The sequence below is a fragment of the Pseudomyrmex gracilis genome, unplaced genomic scaffold, assembly GCF_002006095.1.
Source record: "Pseudomyrmex gracilis isolate BER0280 unplaced genomic scaffold, ASM200609v1 scaffold_9, whole genome shotgun sequence".
NCBI lineage: Eukaryota > Metazoa > Arthropoda > Insecta > Hymenoptera > Formicidae > Pseudomyrmex > Pseudomyrmex gracilis.
The window spans coordinates 748,220-766,347 of NW_018020593.1; the positions used below are offsets into that span (position 1 = coordinate 748,220).

An 18,128-nucleotide genomic window follows, 5' to 3' on the forward strand; every position below is an offset into this window, starting at 1 on the left:
TGTAATTCGCTGTACTGTCAATAAGTGATAAAATCACTTCCTGCATTTTCGATTCGATATCCGCGACTTCTGCTGGTGAATTTTGCTGCTTTTCCACGAGAGCGAAGCGCCGACTACATCGCGTTTGTGTCGCGCTGCGTTTTGCTCGAATTTGCAAAAACGATTGAGATACTTCAATAACAAATTGCATTACATAAATTAGACTTTCTAAATAGCTGAGAAAATTGCATAATACACACACACACACAACACGCGCGTAGCTACGTAATTTGGAATTCGCGCACAGCAGAGTACAGATGGTGCACGCAGCAGTAAATATCGATATATTTGTCGAGTTTGACCGAAGAGAATGTTGTTGGAAAGTTCGACCGTTGCGCCGAGGAAAGTTCGTCTCCTCAAAAAAAAAAAAAAACAAAAACAAAAACAAAAAAAACCAAGAAAATAAGATTTTGTACAAACATCTTCTACTGGTCTCGGCAAAAAACGATACTTCACACGAAGGAGAGCTCTCGAAGACGAAGGTAGTACAGAAGAGAGATACGTGGATTAACACAAATAAGTTCGTCAAGTCACGCGGAATTCTTGTCCGGTAAAACCTGTACGTGACAGCGCGCCGATATCCTCGCGAATGAAGTCTGAGATCGATTCGTTTTTCTTTTTCTTTTCTTTTTTTTTTTCAGCGGATTAGGACCCGATGTGTATCGCGCGTATGCGAAAGATACGTGCCTCCCGAGCTGGGCAGGGAAGAGATGAACGAGGGAATAGGGTTGAGGACCACTCTCGCGGGCGAGCGAGAGAAACGCTGGCCGACAGAGAGAAGAGGAGAGAGGCGCAGCAGCGGCAGACTGGCTGGAAGGAGTGAGTATATGGTAGTTTCCGAGAACGACGGTGCGAGCGGGGACGACGACGCGTCCGTCGAGAGGAACAAGGAACGCGCGAGCCTCGCAGGAGCGTCTTGCGATCTCCGTGCCTCCCACTTCCGTTTTTACGAAACTTGCATTTCCGCGGGGCGCCATTTTGTTCTTTTGTGCGAGGTACCCGTCTGATATAACGATGAGGATCTTAAGTCCCGCGTTGATTTGAAAAATTTTTACTCGCCCAACGAGGTTCGACAAACTCTGGTACAGAGTCGGATCATGAGAGGAATATACAAACGTCGGATTCTAATTGTACGTATAAATTTTTTTAATATAAAGTTCTTATAAACGCACATGTTACTCTTGTGTATTACAGAATATGAGGCGCAAACGCGTTGGAATTGTTTTTAAATGTAATTTTAAATATACAAGCGCTTTTGTAAAAGTTAGATAAGTCGATGTTATACGAGAGATTACTTTTTTAGGATTCTCCCGGAAAATCCGCGTCTCGAAGAGGAAAACAAGCGCGAATTGATGCTGCGGAATGCACCAGGACGGCGAGCATCTACGCGGCGGTCCTGGAATCGGCGGCCTAGTGGGGGGGCCCCGTGGAAAAGGAAGGGCCAGTAGAACGAAGCGCGCTGGAACGGGGTCCGAGAGCACACGTTGAACGCGGCCTTGCCTAATAAACCTCGCGATAGTTCGCTCGCTCTCGTCTGCGCGTATTCACGGGATTCAAGAATCAGCTCCCGTGTGTCGCGATACGTCGCGTGGCGTCCGTCGTACCTCGGGAGAAACGCGCGAGTGTTCTCCGATAGTAGCGCGGCGATTATTAATAGTGTCGTATCTTGTAACATAGGAGAGACGTATATCTCGACGAATCAACAGGTAGAAGAGGAAGAAGAAGAAGAAGAAGGAAGAAGCGGCAGAGCACAGCGGCAAAGAAGAGGAGGAAGATCCGTGCATACGTGCGCATCGGCTTGGAACTCGGCGAGGCCGGATTCCGTGTGCCCTGTGCGTGCCGTGCATGGTGCGGGGGGACCTGTTGATAGGTCGCGCAGGTGTACGAAGGAGGGCCCTATCTCCTTTCCTCCCTCTCCTCGCGAGAGAGCACGCACGATTCACACGGCGCGTTATGACCGCCTGATCGACGAGAGAGGATCGGCGAGCCGCTCGCTCCTTGCTCTCCAGATGTCCGGCCGCGAGACACGTATATGGTACCGCGGAAAAGAGCGCAACGAGGAAGAATAACAATTCTTACGAGCACAGATTTCGAGAAACACAGCCAGCCAGTCGTCACTTCGACGTTTCCCTTCTCAAGCGGACCCCCGTTTATTTCTCCCCCCGCGTTCCCCTACCGCGAACCGACGGACACCGGAGAGTGCCCTCCTGGTTTTTGCGTTGTGGACCGCGCGAGTGGTGACCAGTGTGAGGTGAGGTTACGCGTGGTGTAGCCGTGGGAGCCCCTCGTTGAGATGCCGTGGCTGCTCGAACTACGGACTCGCGATTAGTTAGGTGAGCAAAGATTCCTGTCTTTCTTCCTCTCTCTCTTTCTCGCACGCGAGCGCGCGATCGAGCGCACAATCTATACGTCGTGTCTCTTTATTTTTCTCTCTCTCACTCTTTTTCCTTCTCTCTCTCTCTATCTTTCTTTCTCAACCAACCTTCTCTCCCGCTTTATTTCTCTCGTTTTTAATTTTTTTCCCCGCTGTGTTTCTCTCTCTTTGCTTGACGAGGCGCGCTCGCCGCGCGACCGCGAGATTCCTTCTTCTATTTCCTTTCTTTCCGATCGGCGTTCCACCGCTCTACTCTCCGACCCACTTCTTCCTCAACCGCCGCCGCGCTCATTGTCGCCGCCGCCGTCAACCTCGTCGCCGCCCCGCCGTCACCCCCCGGCCCGATTATTTTAGACGATGACGTGCCTACGCTGTATGTGAGACTCTCCGCGCGCGCTTCACCGGTGCACCGTGAAACGCCGCACCGCGCCGACCTTATCCTTGTATATTCCAGCGCGTCGCATTCCAGCGTAGCGCTGGCAAAGCGCGCGCGCGAATGCAAATCCAATCGCGCCGTTCACGTTCGTCCGATGTTGTTTCCAGGTAAAGCGGTGCCAAAGGGAAAACGCGCGGAGGCGACGGCGGCGGCCCGTTTACCGCCGTCGCCGACGATCGCCGTTCTCGCCTCCGCAGATTTCTGCCGCCAGCTTTTCTGCACCGCTTCGATTAGAGACCGGCAAAGACGGGAGAGAGACCCCGGCGTAAATTCCTGCGGAATCGACCCCGCTGGTCCCCATTAACGATCCGCGAGACGTTCAAGGAGGAAGGAGGGGCCTTTGCACGCGGGTGGTCCCCACGAAAACGTTCGTAAAACTCCGGGGATGTATTTCGGACCCGGCATACCTGTGCGGGGCCTCACGCAGGTCCGCTCTCTATCCAACCGCCGGTGGTCGACGAAAGGGCGGTCGGCTGGTTTGCGCCGCTGCTACGTGTTTATCCGCGCTCGTGCGCGCGCGCGCGCCCGCGCCCACACCATATAATACACCGCGAGAGGAATGCAAGCGTGACGAGCCTTTTTCCGCGCGAATGCGTCCATCGGTAAATTCATTGTCCTTGAAAAACAAGTTGGTCTCGCGCGAGAGAGGCGCGAAGAAAGGATATCTCTGCGTGTTACTTAACTTTAAAGCGCAACGAGAGTCGCGCGCGGCTCGGCGTCGCTCCCGGCGGTCGCGAGAGAGGCGAGCGCGCGAGAGGCAGCGGCGGCAGACAGCTTGGCTCTGGTCCCACCAACCTTTCTACCCGGTCTCTGTGTGTTTGTAGCCAGGGCCGCACGAGAGGTCCCCGCGAGCCCTCGTGCGGGCCCGCGCGATTCACCTGGAACGGTGCGTATCCCACCGAGCGGTACAAACCGCCATATTGTATCCCGCTGTCATCATACGCGAGCGAAGACGCGTAATCGCGAGTCGCGTAATTCGATTTTAGTTTTTCGATTAAAAAATTAATTGAGTTGTCGGGAAACCTCTTTCTGTCCCAGTCTCATCTTCGTTCTTTCGCTAAACAGACTGTCATTTGATCGACTCTTTGTTGTCATCATTGAGTTACGTGATTGTAATAAAAGTTGCATAAAGAAAAACATTATTGTTTTAAAACTAAAAAATGCAGAGAATGACATCTCGGTGGATGATAATCAAAATGTGCAATAGTATAACGAGAAAGAGTTCCGACACGGAAAACAAGTTTTTTTGCCATTATACGGTCATCAGCAAGAAAACTCGTTCAGTTTCCCAAGTCTTTTGTCTCGTCGACAAAACATTTTGTTGGCAAAAAACCCAAAACAGTCTTAGCAAAATTTTCTCGCTAGTCTGGCAAATTTTTTTTCCATGCGCCGTCGCTGTATGAAACATACTCTCTTTTGTGCGCAATGAGTTAAATACATTTCGTGTGCTATTCGAGTGGCGGAAGAAAGCGTCAGGAAATGGGGAGCGGGAAGAGGATGATATTATATGCGCGTGTCGGACGTCTTTCTGCGAAGAGAATTATTAGACTTAATTAGCGCGCGCGTTAGCATCGCTATTGATGAGTATGCCAAACGTATATTCGCACGAATACCGAGAACTCGCGTGCTTTTGCACGCGTGCGCGTGTTTACAAAATCGTAAAAAACAGGAAAAATATCACGCGCCTTCAATTAGAATTAGAAGAGGTGGCATCTCATGTAGCTAATAATGTATCTCAGAGTTTGTTCATTACGTATTGTGATTTATTCCAACGCCTCGTGTTTTTTTCCGCGGCCTCACGTGCGTACGGATTAATCGAGATACAATTAAATCTCGAATTCGAGACGTCTGCGGAATAAAAAAAAAAAAAAAATAGTCGAGACATTTCGGAATTTGTGTGATTAAAAAACATAAAAAATCGTAAACACGCGCACGCACTCCGAAGAGTTGCGTAATTTCTAAATTGATATTTTACGTATTTTAAATTTGATGTATTTATAGTCGCCTCTCATACTTTTCCACTTAACGGTTACGCGAGATGCACTCTCTATATAGCGCTTAACCTTTTCGTGTACGGTAAAACAAAAGGAGCTTGTTTTCGCTTTGCTTCTCGCAATCGCATCACAGTCACGCGTTTCCTCTCCGATTCGCGTCAACGTTCGTTTTAAAACAGGAAGGCATTCGCCGGTCTCTCGGCATTTTGTGCTGAATGAAATCGAGAGTGAAATACGTATAATATACATATACATATATATATATATATATATATATATATACATATATGTGTTTGTGTATGTATATCCGTTTAACATCCACCGATAATGCGCTGCGTGCGCGCGCGCGACCGAGCCACGGAGCATAAATATTCCGCCGTTTGCGAGAAACGTGCGCTTAAAATCGCTTGAAACCAGTTTTGTCCGACTTGTCGGAGCTCCGGCTGTTATAATGCACACAAGCAAGTATGTCACGACGCGCGAACATTGTTCCGATCCGTAATTTCGAAAATTACACGCGGCAATCGCGTGTCGCGCGTAGCTCCGAACGCGTCAATTGCGCGAGTCGCATTTGCTTTACGCACACGCGATCGATCCGCTTCACGATCTTTCCCGAAGCCGCGAACTTTGTGCACAAACGTACCGGCGTGTGTGTTACTCCGCGCCGCATTAACATAAATATCGTAAACACATTAGGCAATTAAGCAAATGAAATGTTTTGTCCCTCCCTCCCCCCTCCCGTCCCGAGCGTGTGTTGTGTGACTCAACTTCTTATATAAAGAATGAAAATGCGAAACTGCGACAGATTTTTCAAAAAGAAAAAAATTCGTTTGTGACAGCCGCGCGTCTCCCTCGCGCTTTGCTCGGTCGTCTAATTCGCTTCGAGAACTTTCCAAGATATTTTTGGATTTTAACATTGACAAGATCGTAAAAAACCGTTCGCGGTCGAGAGTAAGAGAAAGCGATCACTTTGGAAGTCGAGCCCGGATTCGACGATTCTCTCCTGTTGGCGATCGAATCGAGGAATCGCCAATCGAATCGGAATCCTTCGCGCTAAATCGAAGAAATTGTGAAAAATTTCCGACAGCCACCGAACAATCGCGAACGAATGACAAACGCGCGCGTTTGTTTTGCGAAAGAATATTTAAAAAATGATCTCGCACGATTGATCGTTACCAGAAATAGTTTTTTATTTTTTTTGTTTGGAAAATGCATGTTTGCCGTTGCATGATTCATCATTCTTTGCATTCTACATGTTTCGAAGCGTGTTTTCTCAAGGAACCATTGTCTTATCTCGGAAAAGATTCTTTCATCCCTTCCCAAAATTCTTCGAACCAATCAGCATTTTCTACTAATCTTGTAGACAGGGTCATCTATCGAGGTATCTTCCGTTGGGTTTCCTTCAGTACCTTTCGTGACGTGCTCTGCAGAACGTCAGAGCTAACAGGGATAATTAATCAGTTTGGGCGATGTGTTGAATTTTGTGTTTTTCTGCACACAAAGCTACATAGTTGTATTATAATTCAAATATTTCTCCTTATTCGTCACGGAAAACAATTGCCGGATTTTGTAATAAAAAGTCAGTTTCGCGGGTAACTTAGATCGCGCGACAGAATAATTAACGCAACGATAGGGAAGCCAATTGTTTCCAACAGTTTTCGCCAATTCGTTGTTTTTTTTTTTATTAATCCACTCTTTTCAGCAAGTTTGTTTTTTTTCGCTTTCAGGGAGGTAACGTCAGTGAGTGACGACATCACGATGCGCATGTCGCCGCTGCTGAAATTGGTGCTCGTAGCAGCAGTCGCGCTGCTAACAAGTGCGAATGCTAACGCAGAGGCGAGCTTACGCATCAACACGAACACAACAGCAACATCGTCATCGTCGTCGTCGTCGTCGTCGTTATTGTCATTACCGTCGTCATCGAAACGTCTCGAAGGGAAAGAGCGCGAACAGGTGATCGCCGGGATGGAAGCCAGTCTGCTCCCTCTGCTCGGTTTAACGAAGAAACCCAAGCCGCAGGGCCCGGCGCACGTTCCGCAATCACTCAGGAAGCTCTACGAGCGTCAGAACGCGATCGGCACCACTGACATCGCGAAACGAGGCATTCACGCGCGATCGGCCAACACCGTTCGCACGTTTCCACACATCGGTGAGTGGGTTTGTATTCTCTTTGTCAGTCGAGCGAATTAATTTCAAAATACGAGACGCGAAACAGAAGAGGGGAGAGAGGATAACAACTTGCTTACGAATTATGAAACTAGTCTCTAAACGTTTATTATCTAAGAAACGGGATTATCTAAGGAATGTAAGGGACGAGATATACGTTTACACAAAAGTTACGCTTAGCTAATACAGCTCCGATAAGATAAAAAAAAACAATTTATCTGTGTTTATCTTAAAGTTATGAGGTTTTATAAGAAATTCCACATCGTGAATAAGTTTAAGAGTCGAACAGAATATTGTTATATTATTTACGCATATGTTTTTCACGCCTAAACATTCGCGAATCACGCGAACGTGATGGTGAGAAAACTAGCGTTAGTTAGGATTTGTAATTCGAAAACAGGTTGGCGACTCTTTCGTCTCTCAGTGAAAGTGCAGTAGTAAATGGAATGCAATGCGCTCGTTATCAATCGTCATTCGAACAGTGTGCGCGCGCGCGCGCGGCGAGAAACGTGAATGAAACGTGGATTTTCGACAAATTCGTTCTTTTTTTTCCCCCCTCCCGGTGCCGTCTCCACGATCCGATTGTGCGATCTCACGCGGTTTGTATTATCTCCGGGGTTTATTTGTATTTCTCTAAAAGAAGATTTGTAATATAATTCAACGGAAAATATTGATTCGGAAAGAGAACAATATTGAATTCTCATGTAGAATCCCTTGTTCCACGTGAATTTAAGGGTCTTTTAGAGGGAGCTCTTTTCTTCAGAAGAGTTCCACACAAAATAATACGTTACGTTCGCGCGACTTCGTCTCCCTTCGTGTGAAAAGGAAAAGAAAGGCATCTCTCAACGATTTCATGGTGGTTCAACCGACAAAGGGCTTTTCGGTCCACGGTGATTGTCGAGAACGTGCCGTGTGGGCTCGATCCGATTGTGTGCCCCCACGCGGGAGGGTTCCTTCTAGCAAGAGAAAAAAGAAACAATAAAGACTCAGCTTCTTACACGGTCCATCTTCTTTAGCGGCGGTATTATCGCTCGATGATGAGACCAACTTGGAATGTCCGAAGAGACTATCCGGAGAGTCTCCGCTACCTTTCGCTCTCGAGAGAGACCCGAGAAAGAGAGAGAGAGAGAGAGAGAGCTTCCGTACCACAATGATTCACATCCGGATATTAAAAGGTCTGGGCGGTCCGACATTCTCTCGTCTCTTCGACCGATCATCGTTCCCGATCCCATGTCATTGTCAGCGGATAGCATCGCTATTCCAGATAATCCCGAGAACAAGAGACCACTAAAAGCAGTCGAGGCACTTTACGGGGATGACATAATCAGAAGGAGAAAGTGCTCGGAGCGATGAAGATAGCAGGAAATTAGAAAGATGGAAAGAAATTAGAAAGAAATTAGACTGGTACCGCGCTAGAAAACACGTTGATGCATTTGTTTTTCATAGATAGATAGAGACGAAAGCGCTTTTTCTTTTAATAAAAACGCAGATATTTGTCCCTCCCTCCTCCCCGTTCTCTGCTCGCACACAAACGTTTACACATGTTTATCTGTACAGCCGTTTTATTGTTATCTTCTCGCGCGCGCGAAAGAAAACGAGATCCCAACGTGAAACAAAATCCGGGCGTCGATGAAATCACAACGTGAGAAGTAATTTGCGCCTCCAATTCAGCGGTTTGTTTTTTTTTCATTCACAACAATCTCCGATTATTATTAGTTCCCGACGCTATAGAGCCTCTCTCAGGCGCAGGAATTCTCGACGTAGCTACGCTTCGCAAATGAAATTCTGACGGCCGACGCTCCATGTGGCGCGTCAGTGTGTGCTAAAAAAAGCGCTCACGTTTTATTTTGTTTACAAACGATACATTTCAATAACTCGGAGATTACACACACGGCTTTGTGTTTTTTTTTCTTTTTCTTTGCACGATCTGATGTAACACATTGAACGATCACATTGTCGATCGGGGGAAGAGAAGAGAAAAATTTTCGAAGCGGGCGATGACGATCGATCGCGAAATGTGATATTTAACGAAATTCTACGAACAGATAAAACAATGTTTGTAAATGAAAAATCGTTCAGGTAGATCGTGAAAAGAAATTTCATCATCGCGACGAAATCGGAACGCGATCGATCCCTTCCCGTGTGGAAATGGATCGCGCGTAAAATGCAGTCCCAGAAAGATGGTTCGTCTAACAACGAGGATAGGAGTCCTTTGACATTTTTACCGTCTACCTCGCTTCCATCACACACAATCGCTAGATTCTCCGCGTGTGCGGATGATGTATGCGGCATGCCTGCATATCGGCGGGTGTGTCCGTGTGTGCAACATCGTCTCTTACGAAATTTACATACATATTACCCGCTGCGTTTATGGACTGCTGCAAGCCGCCGCTCTTGCAATCCGCTGTTTTTCGAGCCGTTTCAGAGGATCGCAAACTGCGTCATAGATCTTAACTCTTATTAGCTGTTTTCCCAGAAGCGTAAAACCTAAATTACGCGCGCGTCGTAGAAAAAGACTGACACGTCGGGTCACGTGGGAGAGATCATTCCGGCAGCAATTCTTATTAATATACAAATGCCATAAATATAAATAAACTTGTCTGCGATTAAATCTCGCCGGCGAGAGAGCAACAGGAAATTTAAAGAATCGCCTTTGCCTATTGAATTTCTAAACAGTCTCTCATAAAAACAAGATTCGTGATTTATCCTACGTTCGATCGGGACCTGGATGAGGTAATTGTGCGTCCAAGAGAGACTTTTAATTAAAAAAAAAAAAAAAAAAAAAAAACAGTTTTACGTCCGCAACGCGAAAAAGCGATGTCTCGTCTCTCCACCTTGTATCTTAAAGATGCGTGTTAATTCCTTTCTTTGTCATACCGTGTGTTAAACTTGATTAATTAATTCACTTCCCGAGTCGTGCGCACACTTACAAGCGAAAAGACGCTCCTTGAAATTAATTTTTTCACTAATTTGTATTGCGACTTGTACGTTTAAATCGTATTGTATTGTTTTTTTTTTTTTTTTTTTTTCAGAGAGCGACTTGGATCACAAGTTTAAGAACCCGAACCGCGTTCGGCTGCACTTTGACGTGAGCAAGATTCCCGACAGCGAGAGTCTACAGGCGGCTGAACTGAATCTGGCGCGCGTCGCGATGCCAAGCGTCGAGGGTAAATCGAATCGCTGCCGAGTGATGGTGTACGACATAATGCGGCCGGGCACAAAGGGTCGCAGCAAACCGATACTGCGGCTGATCGACAGCAAGGTGATCAACATGACGCAGAACTACACGATCAGTCTTGACGTGCATCCGGCCGTTGCAAGGTGGATGAAGAATCACCGTGACAATCACGGGTTGTTGGTGCACGTGACCGATGTGAAGGGTGCGCCCGTCGAGCAGCGGGAACACGTGCGACTGAAGCGGGCCGCGGACGAGCACGCGGACGCGTGGGTGGTCAACCGTCCGATGCTTCTCACATACATGGACGACGGCCGCTACAAAATGGCGACCGCGAATCAGATAATGGAGCGGCGTGCCAGACGGGCCGCCCTTCGCAAAAATCGGCGGAAGGACGGACGCGAGAATTGTCGTCGGCATCCGCTGTACGTTGACTTCGTGGATGTTGGTTGGAACGACTGGATTGTTGCGCCGCCCGGATACGACGCCTTCTACTGCCACGGTGATTGCCCGTTTCCTCTTGCGGACCATCTGAACTCGACGAATCACGCGATCGTCCAGACGCTCGTTTACTCGACCAAGCCGACGATGGTGCCAAAGGCGTGTTGCGTGCCAACTCTGCTCAGCTCGATTTCTATGCTCTATCTGGATGAGGAGAACAAGGTGGTGTTAAAGAACTATCAGGACATGTCGGTCCTCGGATGCGGCTGCCGCTGAGACTCACGGGCCGCGGTGTCTCCTCTTTTAGTCGGCGGCGTGCGAGATTCGTGTTCTCGTCGTTTCATCGAGAAACGACTTGCGAAGCAGCGCGGCGACAGGACAAAGAAAGAGATATGTTAGTTTTCGCGCGCTGCAAGGGCCGACGTGTTTACATACGCGTTCATCGTGTTTGTTTTTTGTGGGTGTATTGAGTAAAAAAAAAAAAAAAAGATAGAACACAACGTGCGAGTACGAACGGTGTTAAGTTGTTTACACTTACGACGTTAAATGTCCGTGATTTCATCCGTATATCGAGAGTTCTCGCGTGAACCAAAAACCGGAAATTTAGTTTACAACACAATCGGACGTGTGAGGATGTACGAACTTTTTGCACCGCATGCTCGAAATATCGGTCGTCGGAAGTGAATCCTTGTTTTTTTTTTTTTTTTTGTTTTTTTTTTTAAATAAATAAGTTTTACGAATAAATCCATGACTGATAGCGAATTAGAGAAAGTTTAAACTTACGAGATAATCGGAAATTTGTTTTCGAGTTTACTCCGCCTAAGAGACAATTGGCAACTGTTTCTCAATCCACAACGTGTAATCTAGCTACGAATTGTGGCAGAACCAACTTACTGGCAATCGCAACAATTGCCAGATCATCACCGAGATTGATCGAGAGTGATGATAACGGCGTCGTATCTGGACAGCGCAATGATTCAGCCGTTCCAATCAACGTTAGCAAAGTTGATGAACTTTGTTACAAGCGGATCGCCAATTAAGAACACGACGATAGAAGTAACTTTTTGTCCGGCAAGGTGATGACCGAAAGGTACAATTTTGCAACATTTTTTGTTTGTTTTTTGTTTGTAACATTCGCCCAGCGTCTCCCGAATCTTTGTAGAAAGACAGGTATAATGCGCAAACAAGTGTCTCTTAAGTTTATCTTTAAGTGTGTATAAACGCGGAAATTTATTGCGCCACGTTCGGCAGAATTCAGCGCTTTGTTTGATGATTGGTCTATTTCTCTAGATCTGTTGCAACTGTAAAATTACACAAGCCACCAACGACAACAGTCACAAAGTGTTTACTAAGCGTTCGATTCCGCTGAACGCGGCCGATTCCCTATTCTCACTCTACAGGTGCGGCGTTTGCTTCGGGCGCTCACGCGCTTTGAGCGTCCAGTCTATCTTTGTTCTACATTCGAAGAGCAATAAAAGACGGACCCGAAGCACGCAAGCGCCCAAAGCAAACGCACCCTACGTCAGCGGATCATTCTCTGCTGCCAGATTTTACACGAGGAAAAGTCAGCGGTGATTTTTCTCTAATCGATTCTAATCACATGTATGGAACATGTAATTTTTACCAAAAACACATTGTGTCAACTTTACATACACATAAATATATATATTACCAATAATATCAGATAATATAAATAAAAAGATATATAATAAAAAAAAGAACTCTTCCGATACAGATCTCGTGCAAAGAAAGATCTCTTGCCAATAAAGAACACTTAACATTTTTTAAATATTTTTAATATTTTTAATATTTCGTTATTATTATTATCGTGTATGCTCGATACGTCACTCGCGTCATGAACGATTATTTATTAACCGAATACGCAACAGGTGTATCAAGAAGACACGGAAAATACGAGACACCGTGGACTTTGAAATGGAAATATTCCATCTATCGAGACTTGGCACTCGTCTTGTGTTGAAGTATTTTATTGTTTTAAATGCTCGATGGCAACTATAATCCAATAATGAGTCATTATTTTATATTTAACTTAACAAAATTTTCAAAATATAGATTCTGCGCGCGAAATTTTTTAAAATTAAATTTATATTGATAAAACTTTTAATTAATTAATAAAACTTTCAAGTAAATTTCGTCAATATCGCATCAAAGCAATTGTGCCAGAAAAATAGCATTTGTCAGATGTAAATGGCTATCTGGTCAGGTGGTTATTTTGCTGCGCAATTGTCTGTATATGTATATATATATATATATATACATATATATATGTTAGATATTTGCGTCTCTTCGCGAAATATCGAAATATATCGTTGCAATGTTTTTTTGTTTCGAATGACTAAAGGTACAGGGCAGCGGAAATTTAAATGCGAAAATTTAGAAATCGGCGTTGTCCGTTGATACGTCGCACCCTAATAACACGGAACTACGAAGAAAAAGTGTGCATTCGGTTTTTCTCCGATAAAATAAATACAGAGAGCGAATGTGTATCTACGTGAAAAAAAAGAAAAAAAAATTTCTGACGCCACGAATAAAATTGTACCTGCTTATAAGGATTACTATTTATTTTTTACTCTTCTTTTCTCTTTGCCAAACGATTTTCGAACACACGTGTATATTTGTACAGAAGTGTTATCGATAAGCGAGCGCCGTTGTAAAATGTGTAAAATAAAGAGCGGATGATAAAAGCCGAGTCTGTAAACATGTAAATAATACGTAATTAATACGTTGTTGTAAAGTATTTGTGCGTAATATTTGTATATTCTTACTTATTATATGTTTTACCATTACTTCGTTAGCGTTCTACGATTGTATACAGAATATATGCGTGTGTAAATATTAAATAAATCTATTATAGCATCACGAGAGCGTATATATATATATGTGTATTATATATATATATTATATCTAAAAGTTTAAACTCTCCACACTATACACTTCTTCGCCCTAAAAGTCTACAAACTTTATTTTAGTCTGAATTGTTTTTTTTTTTTTTTATTTATCACAGTAATTACATTTATAAGTAGCAAAAACTTCTCAATAACGAAAACTGAGAGAATTATAAAATAGCCTCGTAATCATTCAAATAGTTTGTTTTTTTTTCACTGAACAGAGATATTTTTTTTTTGACAATGATTAGCGTATCTCGCGCAGTAAAAATCAGTGCGCGCGACATTCGGAAGAGTATATATTGTCAAAATGTGGATTATTCGTCGATCTCGTTGCGATTTCTATGCGTGATGTTATAACGTTCGTATCATATTTATACGCGACGAGTCGAGAATGTCGCAGTAACGTCAACTCTGATACAATCCGGGCCCGTGCAGTTCTATAAAGCTCTCGAGCGAGCGCGGAACGTGACCGGAGTAAGGCAGGTTGTAGGTCTTGATCACTTTGGCCGCCATACACGTTAATGACAATTTTGTCTGAGTTCGCAATATTATTTTGGCTACACCTAAAATAAGAAATTGAATATCGGCCAAGTGTGGCTCGGGGGAAACCGTGTTGCGAAAAAGATAATCAAAATCGGATTTACCTGTCGTAGTACCCGTCTCGTACGGAGTGCGTCCCTTGTTATTTACAGTATCCATGTGCGCTCCCGCTTCTATGAGATTCATTATGATTGCGTGCAAAGTCGCGAAGTCGCTGAATAAATTAACAAATCATTAGAACGTTGTAAAGATTTAGTTAAATGCTCGATGAGTAATTTTTATATCGCGCACCTGATCGGTTTGCCGTAACCAACAATGATGTGAAGCGGTGTGTTTCTTTTGTTATCCATCGCGTTTACATCGGCGCCGCAGCGAATTAATAATTTTGCCGTAGCTGCGCATGGGAACCTGTAAAGGCGAAACAATTAGTTTTTCTTTTTCTTTTTTTTGTGATCACTCGGTTGTTGCAGGTTTCCACGCGACGTACTTGCAGACATCGTTAGTGTGAAAATCGTCGACTGGAGTTTCAGAGTTCACCGCGAGGTGCAACAGAGTCTGGCCGTCCTTCAAGCACACTTTCAACGCGCACAATTTGTGCACAAGTTGATGCGCTCGCGACAACTCTTCCTCATTGCCTCTGTTCCCGTTCAGCGTCATCAGTTTCGTTAGAATCGTCAGAATGTACAGAGTCGTTGTGATGTTCGATTCCATTTCTTCCTATGCAGACATTACTTCTGAATATATAGAAATAGTTTTTCCCCGTTTTTCTCGGGGACGATACAGCACGCAATCGCGCGTATTATCGTTGTCCGGTGCGCGCGCATTCACCGGATACTTCGATGATTCCAGAAATAACTGCATCAAATAAACAAAAAAGCACGCGTGCTTTCTAATAATCATTTCGCGCACACCAGTAACTTTCAATACAAGCGACTGTATTGTAAAAAAACAAAAAAAAAAGAATACGACCCTTAGGACGCGAAGTGTTTTTTTTTTTTTTTCAATGAACTTACAACGCATCGTTCAACGTCGTCTTTGGGACTCGGATTTTGAATCTTAGCCTTGTTTCTGCTTAGCTCCATAACACTCGCGTCCAACACGTTTATCACCTGCGAAAGATCCAGACCGACGCCCACGTGTATCATCTGCGAGAAAACCTGCGCAAATCGTAGAAGATCCGTCGAGATGGACACGTTGTTGAGTTGTCGCAATTGCAGAGCGTGCAGCCACAGATCTATACACCTGTCGAATCTGGCGTAATCCGCGAATATAGCGCCTCTGAATACTATGGGATGTGGCAGTTCCGGATTATGAGTACCTAGCAAACGAGAAAGAATTCCTTCTTTCGAAAAAGCATCCACACACACAAGTGTAATCACATTTTGTATAAAAGTAAGATCACGTTATTGTTAAGTCGCCGGTTTCAAATCTCGCTATAGTTAAAGCTTCTTACTCCCACTCCGCACAATAGAGCGTATGCGCAGAGCAAAACTTGAGATGAGGTTAGATCACATGTTTGCTCTCCTTTGTATACGCACAGTCACGTGGTCAATCACGTCGCAAAACAATGTGAAAAACAACACAGGAGAAACTCTTAATAATTCCGATAGCGAAAAGCTTAACCATCGCGCGATTAACAACAACGAGGTCGCGCAACAACAATCTGTGCGTGTGTGTCTACCTAATATTCTCTCTCGAATAGCGAGTGACTCCATGTGTATCGCATTGGGATTGTTTTTGATGCTTTCTAATCTTTCTAGCGTTTCGCACTCTCTCCAGTTTTCGTACGCCTTTATAGGTGAACCTAATTTCTTATGTATAATATTATTAGTATCACTATACCTGCGATAGAAAGACACATGCGATAAAAAAAATCACAGACACAGAAATGTCTAGAAGAAAAACTCATGATAAATGCGGTCTACCTTAATTTCATTGCTAGATGCAGGTACTTGTACGCCTTGGTCAGGCAATAGTTATCTTTGTCATTGGCGTAAGACGCTCCGAGCAACTCGTAAGCGTCTATCATCTCTTCCCTCATCACTTTGCACATTTTTTGTGAACACAGCCAATCAACAACTTTTCCTCGCGTTCGCTCGGCGGCCGTTATTAAAGGTGTCATGCCGCTAGCGTTCTTCGTCATTTTTGCTCCGTACTTTAACAAGTCGCTAACGATGATGGTGTGGCCAGATTCCGCCGCGAAGTGCAGCGCCGTTGCTCCACAATACGCTTTCTTGTTAGGATCCGCACCTTTGTCCAAGAGAAATTTCACCTGAAGAGTTTTTTTTTTTACATAAAGCACAGGTTTTAGATGTTTAATTTGTTAAATCCAGGTATGTAAATATTTTCTATACTTTGTTTCGCATCAATTTTAAATAGTTCTTTTTCTTACAATATCAGGATATCCTTTGTACGCTGCTATCATGAGACAAGTGTTGTTGAACATGTTGGGAATATTTATATCTGCCTGATGATCGGTCAAATATTTAACAATATCTAAACGTCCACTGAAACACGCCGCTCGGAGAGGAGTGGAATCAGTTTTTGTTTGATGATTCACATTTGCTCCGGCTCTCACCAGAGTTTTGAGAACATTCAAATGTCCCGCTCCTGCAACAGAAATGTTACACAAGTATCAGTCTTGTAACTGAATTAGGAAAACATCTGTTTGTATCTTTTGAATGATTTGTGTGTCACTTTTACCAGCTGCGGCCCAAAGCGCACTGGCTCTTTCAATAACAAGTTCATTAAATTTGACAGTTCCTTCTTGTTCTAAATCAGGTTTAAATTTGTCGAGCAACATTCTGACCACTTTGTTGTGTCCGTAACGCGCAGCCACTATCAAGGGCGTACACCTTTGTCCATTATCTTCAAGAACTTTCTGTAAATACAAATCCAAACATCTTCGTAAAAGAAAAAAAATAACACTTTCTCAAATTTTAAATAATCGCAGCTGATATTTTAGTTAAGAACGAAATATGCGGTTGGAGCGACGAAGATAGAAATTTATGACATACTCTCGGTTTTAAAGACAAAGAAGCCTGGTGTATTCCAAATTTAGAAATTATTCTTTGTGTCAACCGCTCACGTACAGAAGATCTTTGTGCGTGTGCGCGTGTGTGTTTACGCAAAATGCAACAACGCTCCGGATTAATTAAATGTATATTAATAAAAAAAAAAAAAGAAAAATTTCCAAAAACCAGTAAAATCATCGTGTCTATTTTGAGAAATCGACATTTCAGTTTAAAATCGTGTCGAATGTTCTAACCTAATCGAGTGACAAAATAATCACGTAACTTTTGCAAATAAGACAATGACGCAATCGGTTCACCTGATTAATCAGATAATTCACGTCCGTTTCGGATTTGTCGCTCAGCAGAGTGTAAAGTGCCATCCCCATTCCGTCTCGTGCCAGATAATAAATTCGCTTGATCAACGACTGCTGAATGTCGTCTATTTCGCACGCAGTGTCCATTTCTCCCTGTCCCTTTTTCACTCTCTTGTCTCTCCTTCTCTCTCTCTCTTTCTCTTTCGGGGATTGCAACGAAAAATCTTAACAATTATTTATACGAGAATATTCGAGACTCAAACCGAAATCACTCGGGATTCTGGTAACCTCAAAACACATGGTCCTCGCTCTTTGGCAGAGCGCGGAAGATACAACGCCACGCCGCGATCGCGGCTCTATTTTAAGAGTGTTGCACGCAAAAGTATGTATATTAAATTCCCCGATGTAAAAATAACCACAACAAAGCGGTTTTTGCGCCGCCCGCGTGTGCTCCTTTGTTGTTCCGATCATTCAATGTCAAACGCGCCGCTGCTCCAAAACGCTCGGAATCGCGAGATAATCCCCCGTTCGCGATCGTTCGGCCGCTCGCTCGGCTCGCTCGACCCTGGTATCATAACGTCCGGATAAATCCGTTTCATTCATATCGCGATCGAGCTCGCTCATTGTTTACATCCGTGATAATGAATTGTAATCTCTCTCTTTCCACCTTGACGGACAGACGGTCAACACGACGCATGCACGCAGGAGACGCGTCACGCAGCAGAG

The 18,128-nt window shown here is 44.4% G+C and overlaps 2 protein-coding genes across 3 annotated transcripts; one reads left to right on the forward strand and one right to left on the reverse strand.

Moving 5' to 3' along the window:
• Positions 1-35: 35 nt before the first annotated feature.
• Positions 36-11,113, forward strand: LOC109861453 (protein decapentaplegic-like). The gene is made up of 4 exons (XM_020441117.1): positions 36-1,169; positions 1,343-2,372; positions 6,571-6,992; positions 10,042-11,113. The coding sequence occupies exons 3-4, from the start codon at positions 6,602-6,604 to the stop codon at positions 10,899-10,901; spliced, it is 1,251 nt and encodes a 416-aa protein (XP_020296706.1). The 5' UTR covers positions 36-1,169; positions 1,343-2,372; positions 6,571-6,601; the 3' UTR covers positions 10,902-11,113.
• A 1,924-nt stretch (positions 11,114-13,037) lies between these two features.
• LOC109861433 (protein fem-1 homolog B-like) lies at positions 13,038-18,127 on the reverse strand. 2 transcript variants are annotated; one of them, XM_020441082.1, is made up of 10 exons: positions 17,406-18,127; positions 16,778-16,955; positions 16,467-16,684; positions 16,000-16,346; positions 15,756-15,916; positions 15,088-15,392; positions 14,562-14,791; positions 14,366-14,482; positions 14,179-14,288; positions 13,038-14,097 (listed from the first exon to the last, which is right to left on the reverse strand). In XM_020441082.1, exons 1-10 carry the CDS (start codon positions 17,547-17,549, stop codon positions 13,940-13,942), a joined length of 1,968 nt encoding a protein of 655 aa, XP_020296671.1. In that variant the 5' UTR covers positions 17,550-18,127; the 3' UTR covers positions 13,038-13,939. The 2 variants fall into 2 exon arrangements, with proteins under 2 accessions (XP_020296671.1, XP_020296664.1); XM_020441075.1 differs by lacking the exon at positions 17,406-18,127 and adding an exon at positions 17,092-17,389.
• Between the last annotated feature and the right edge of the window lies 1 nt (position 18,128).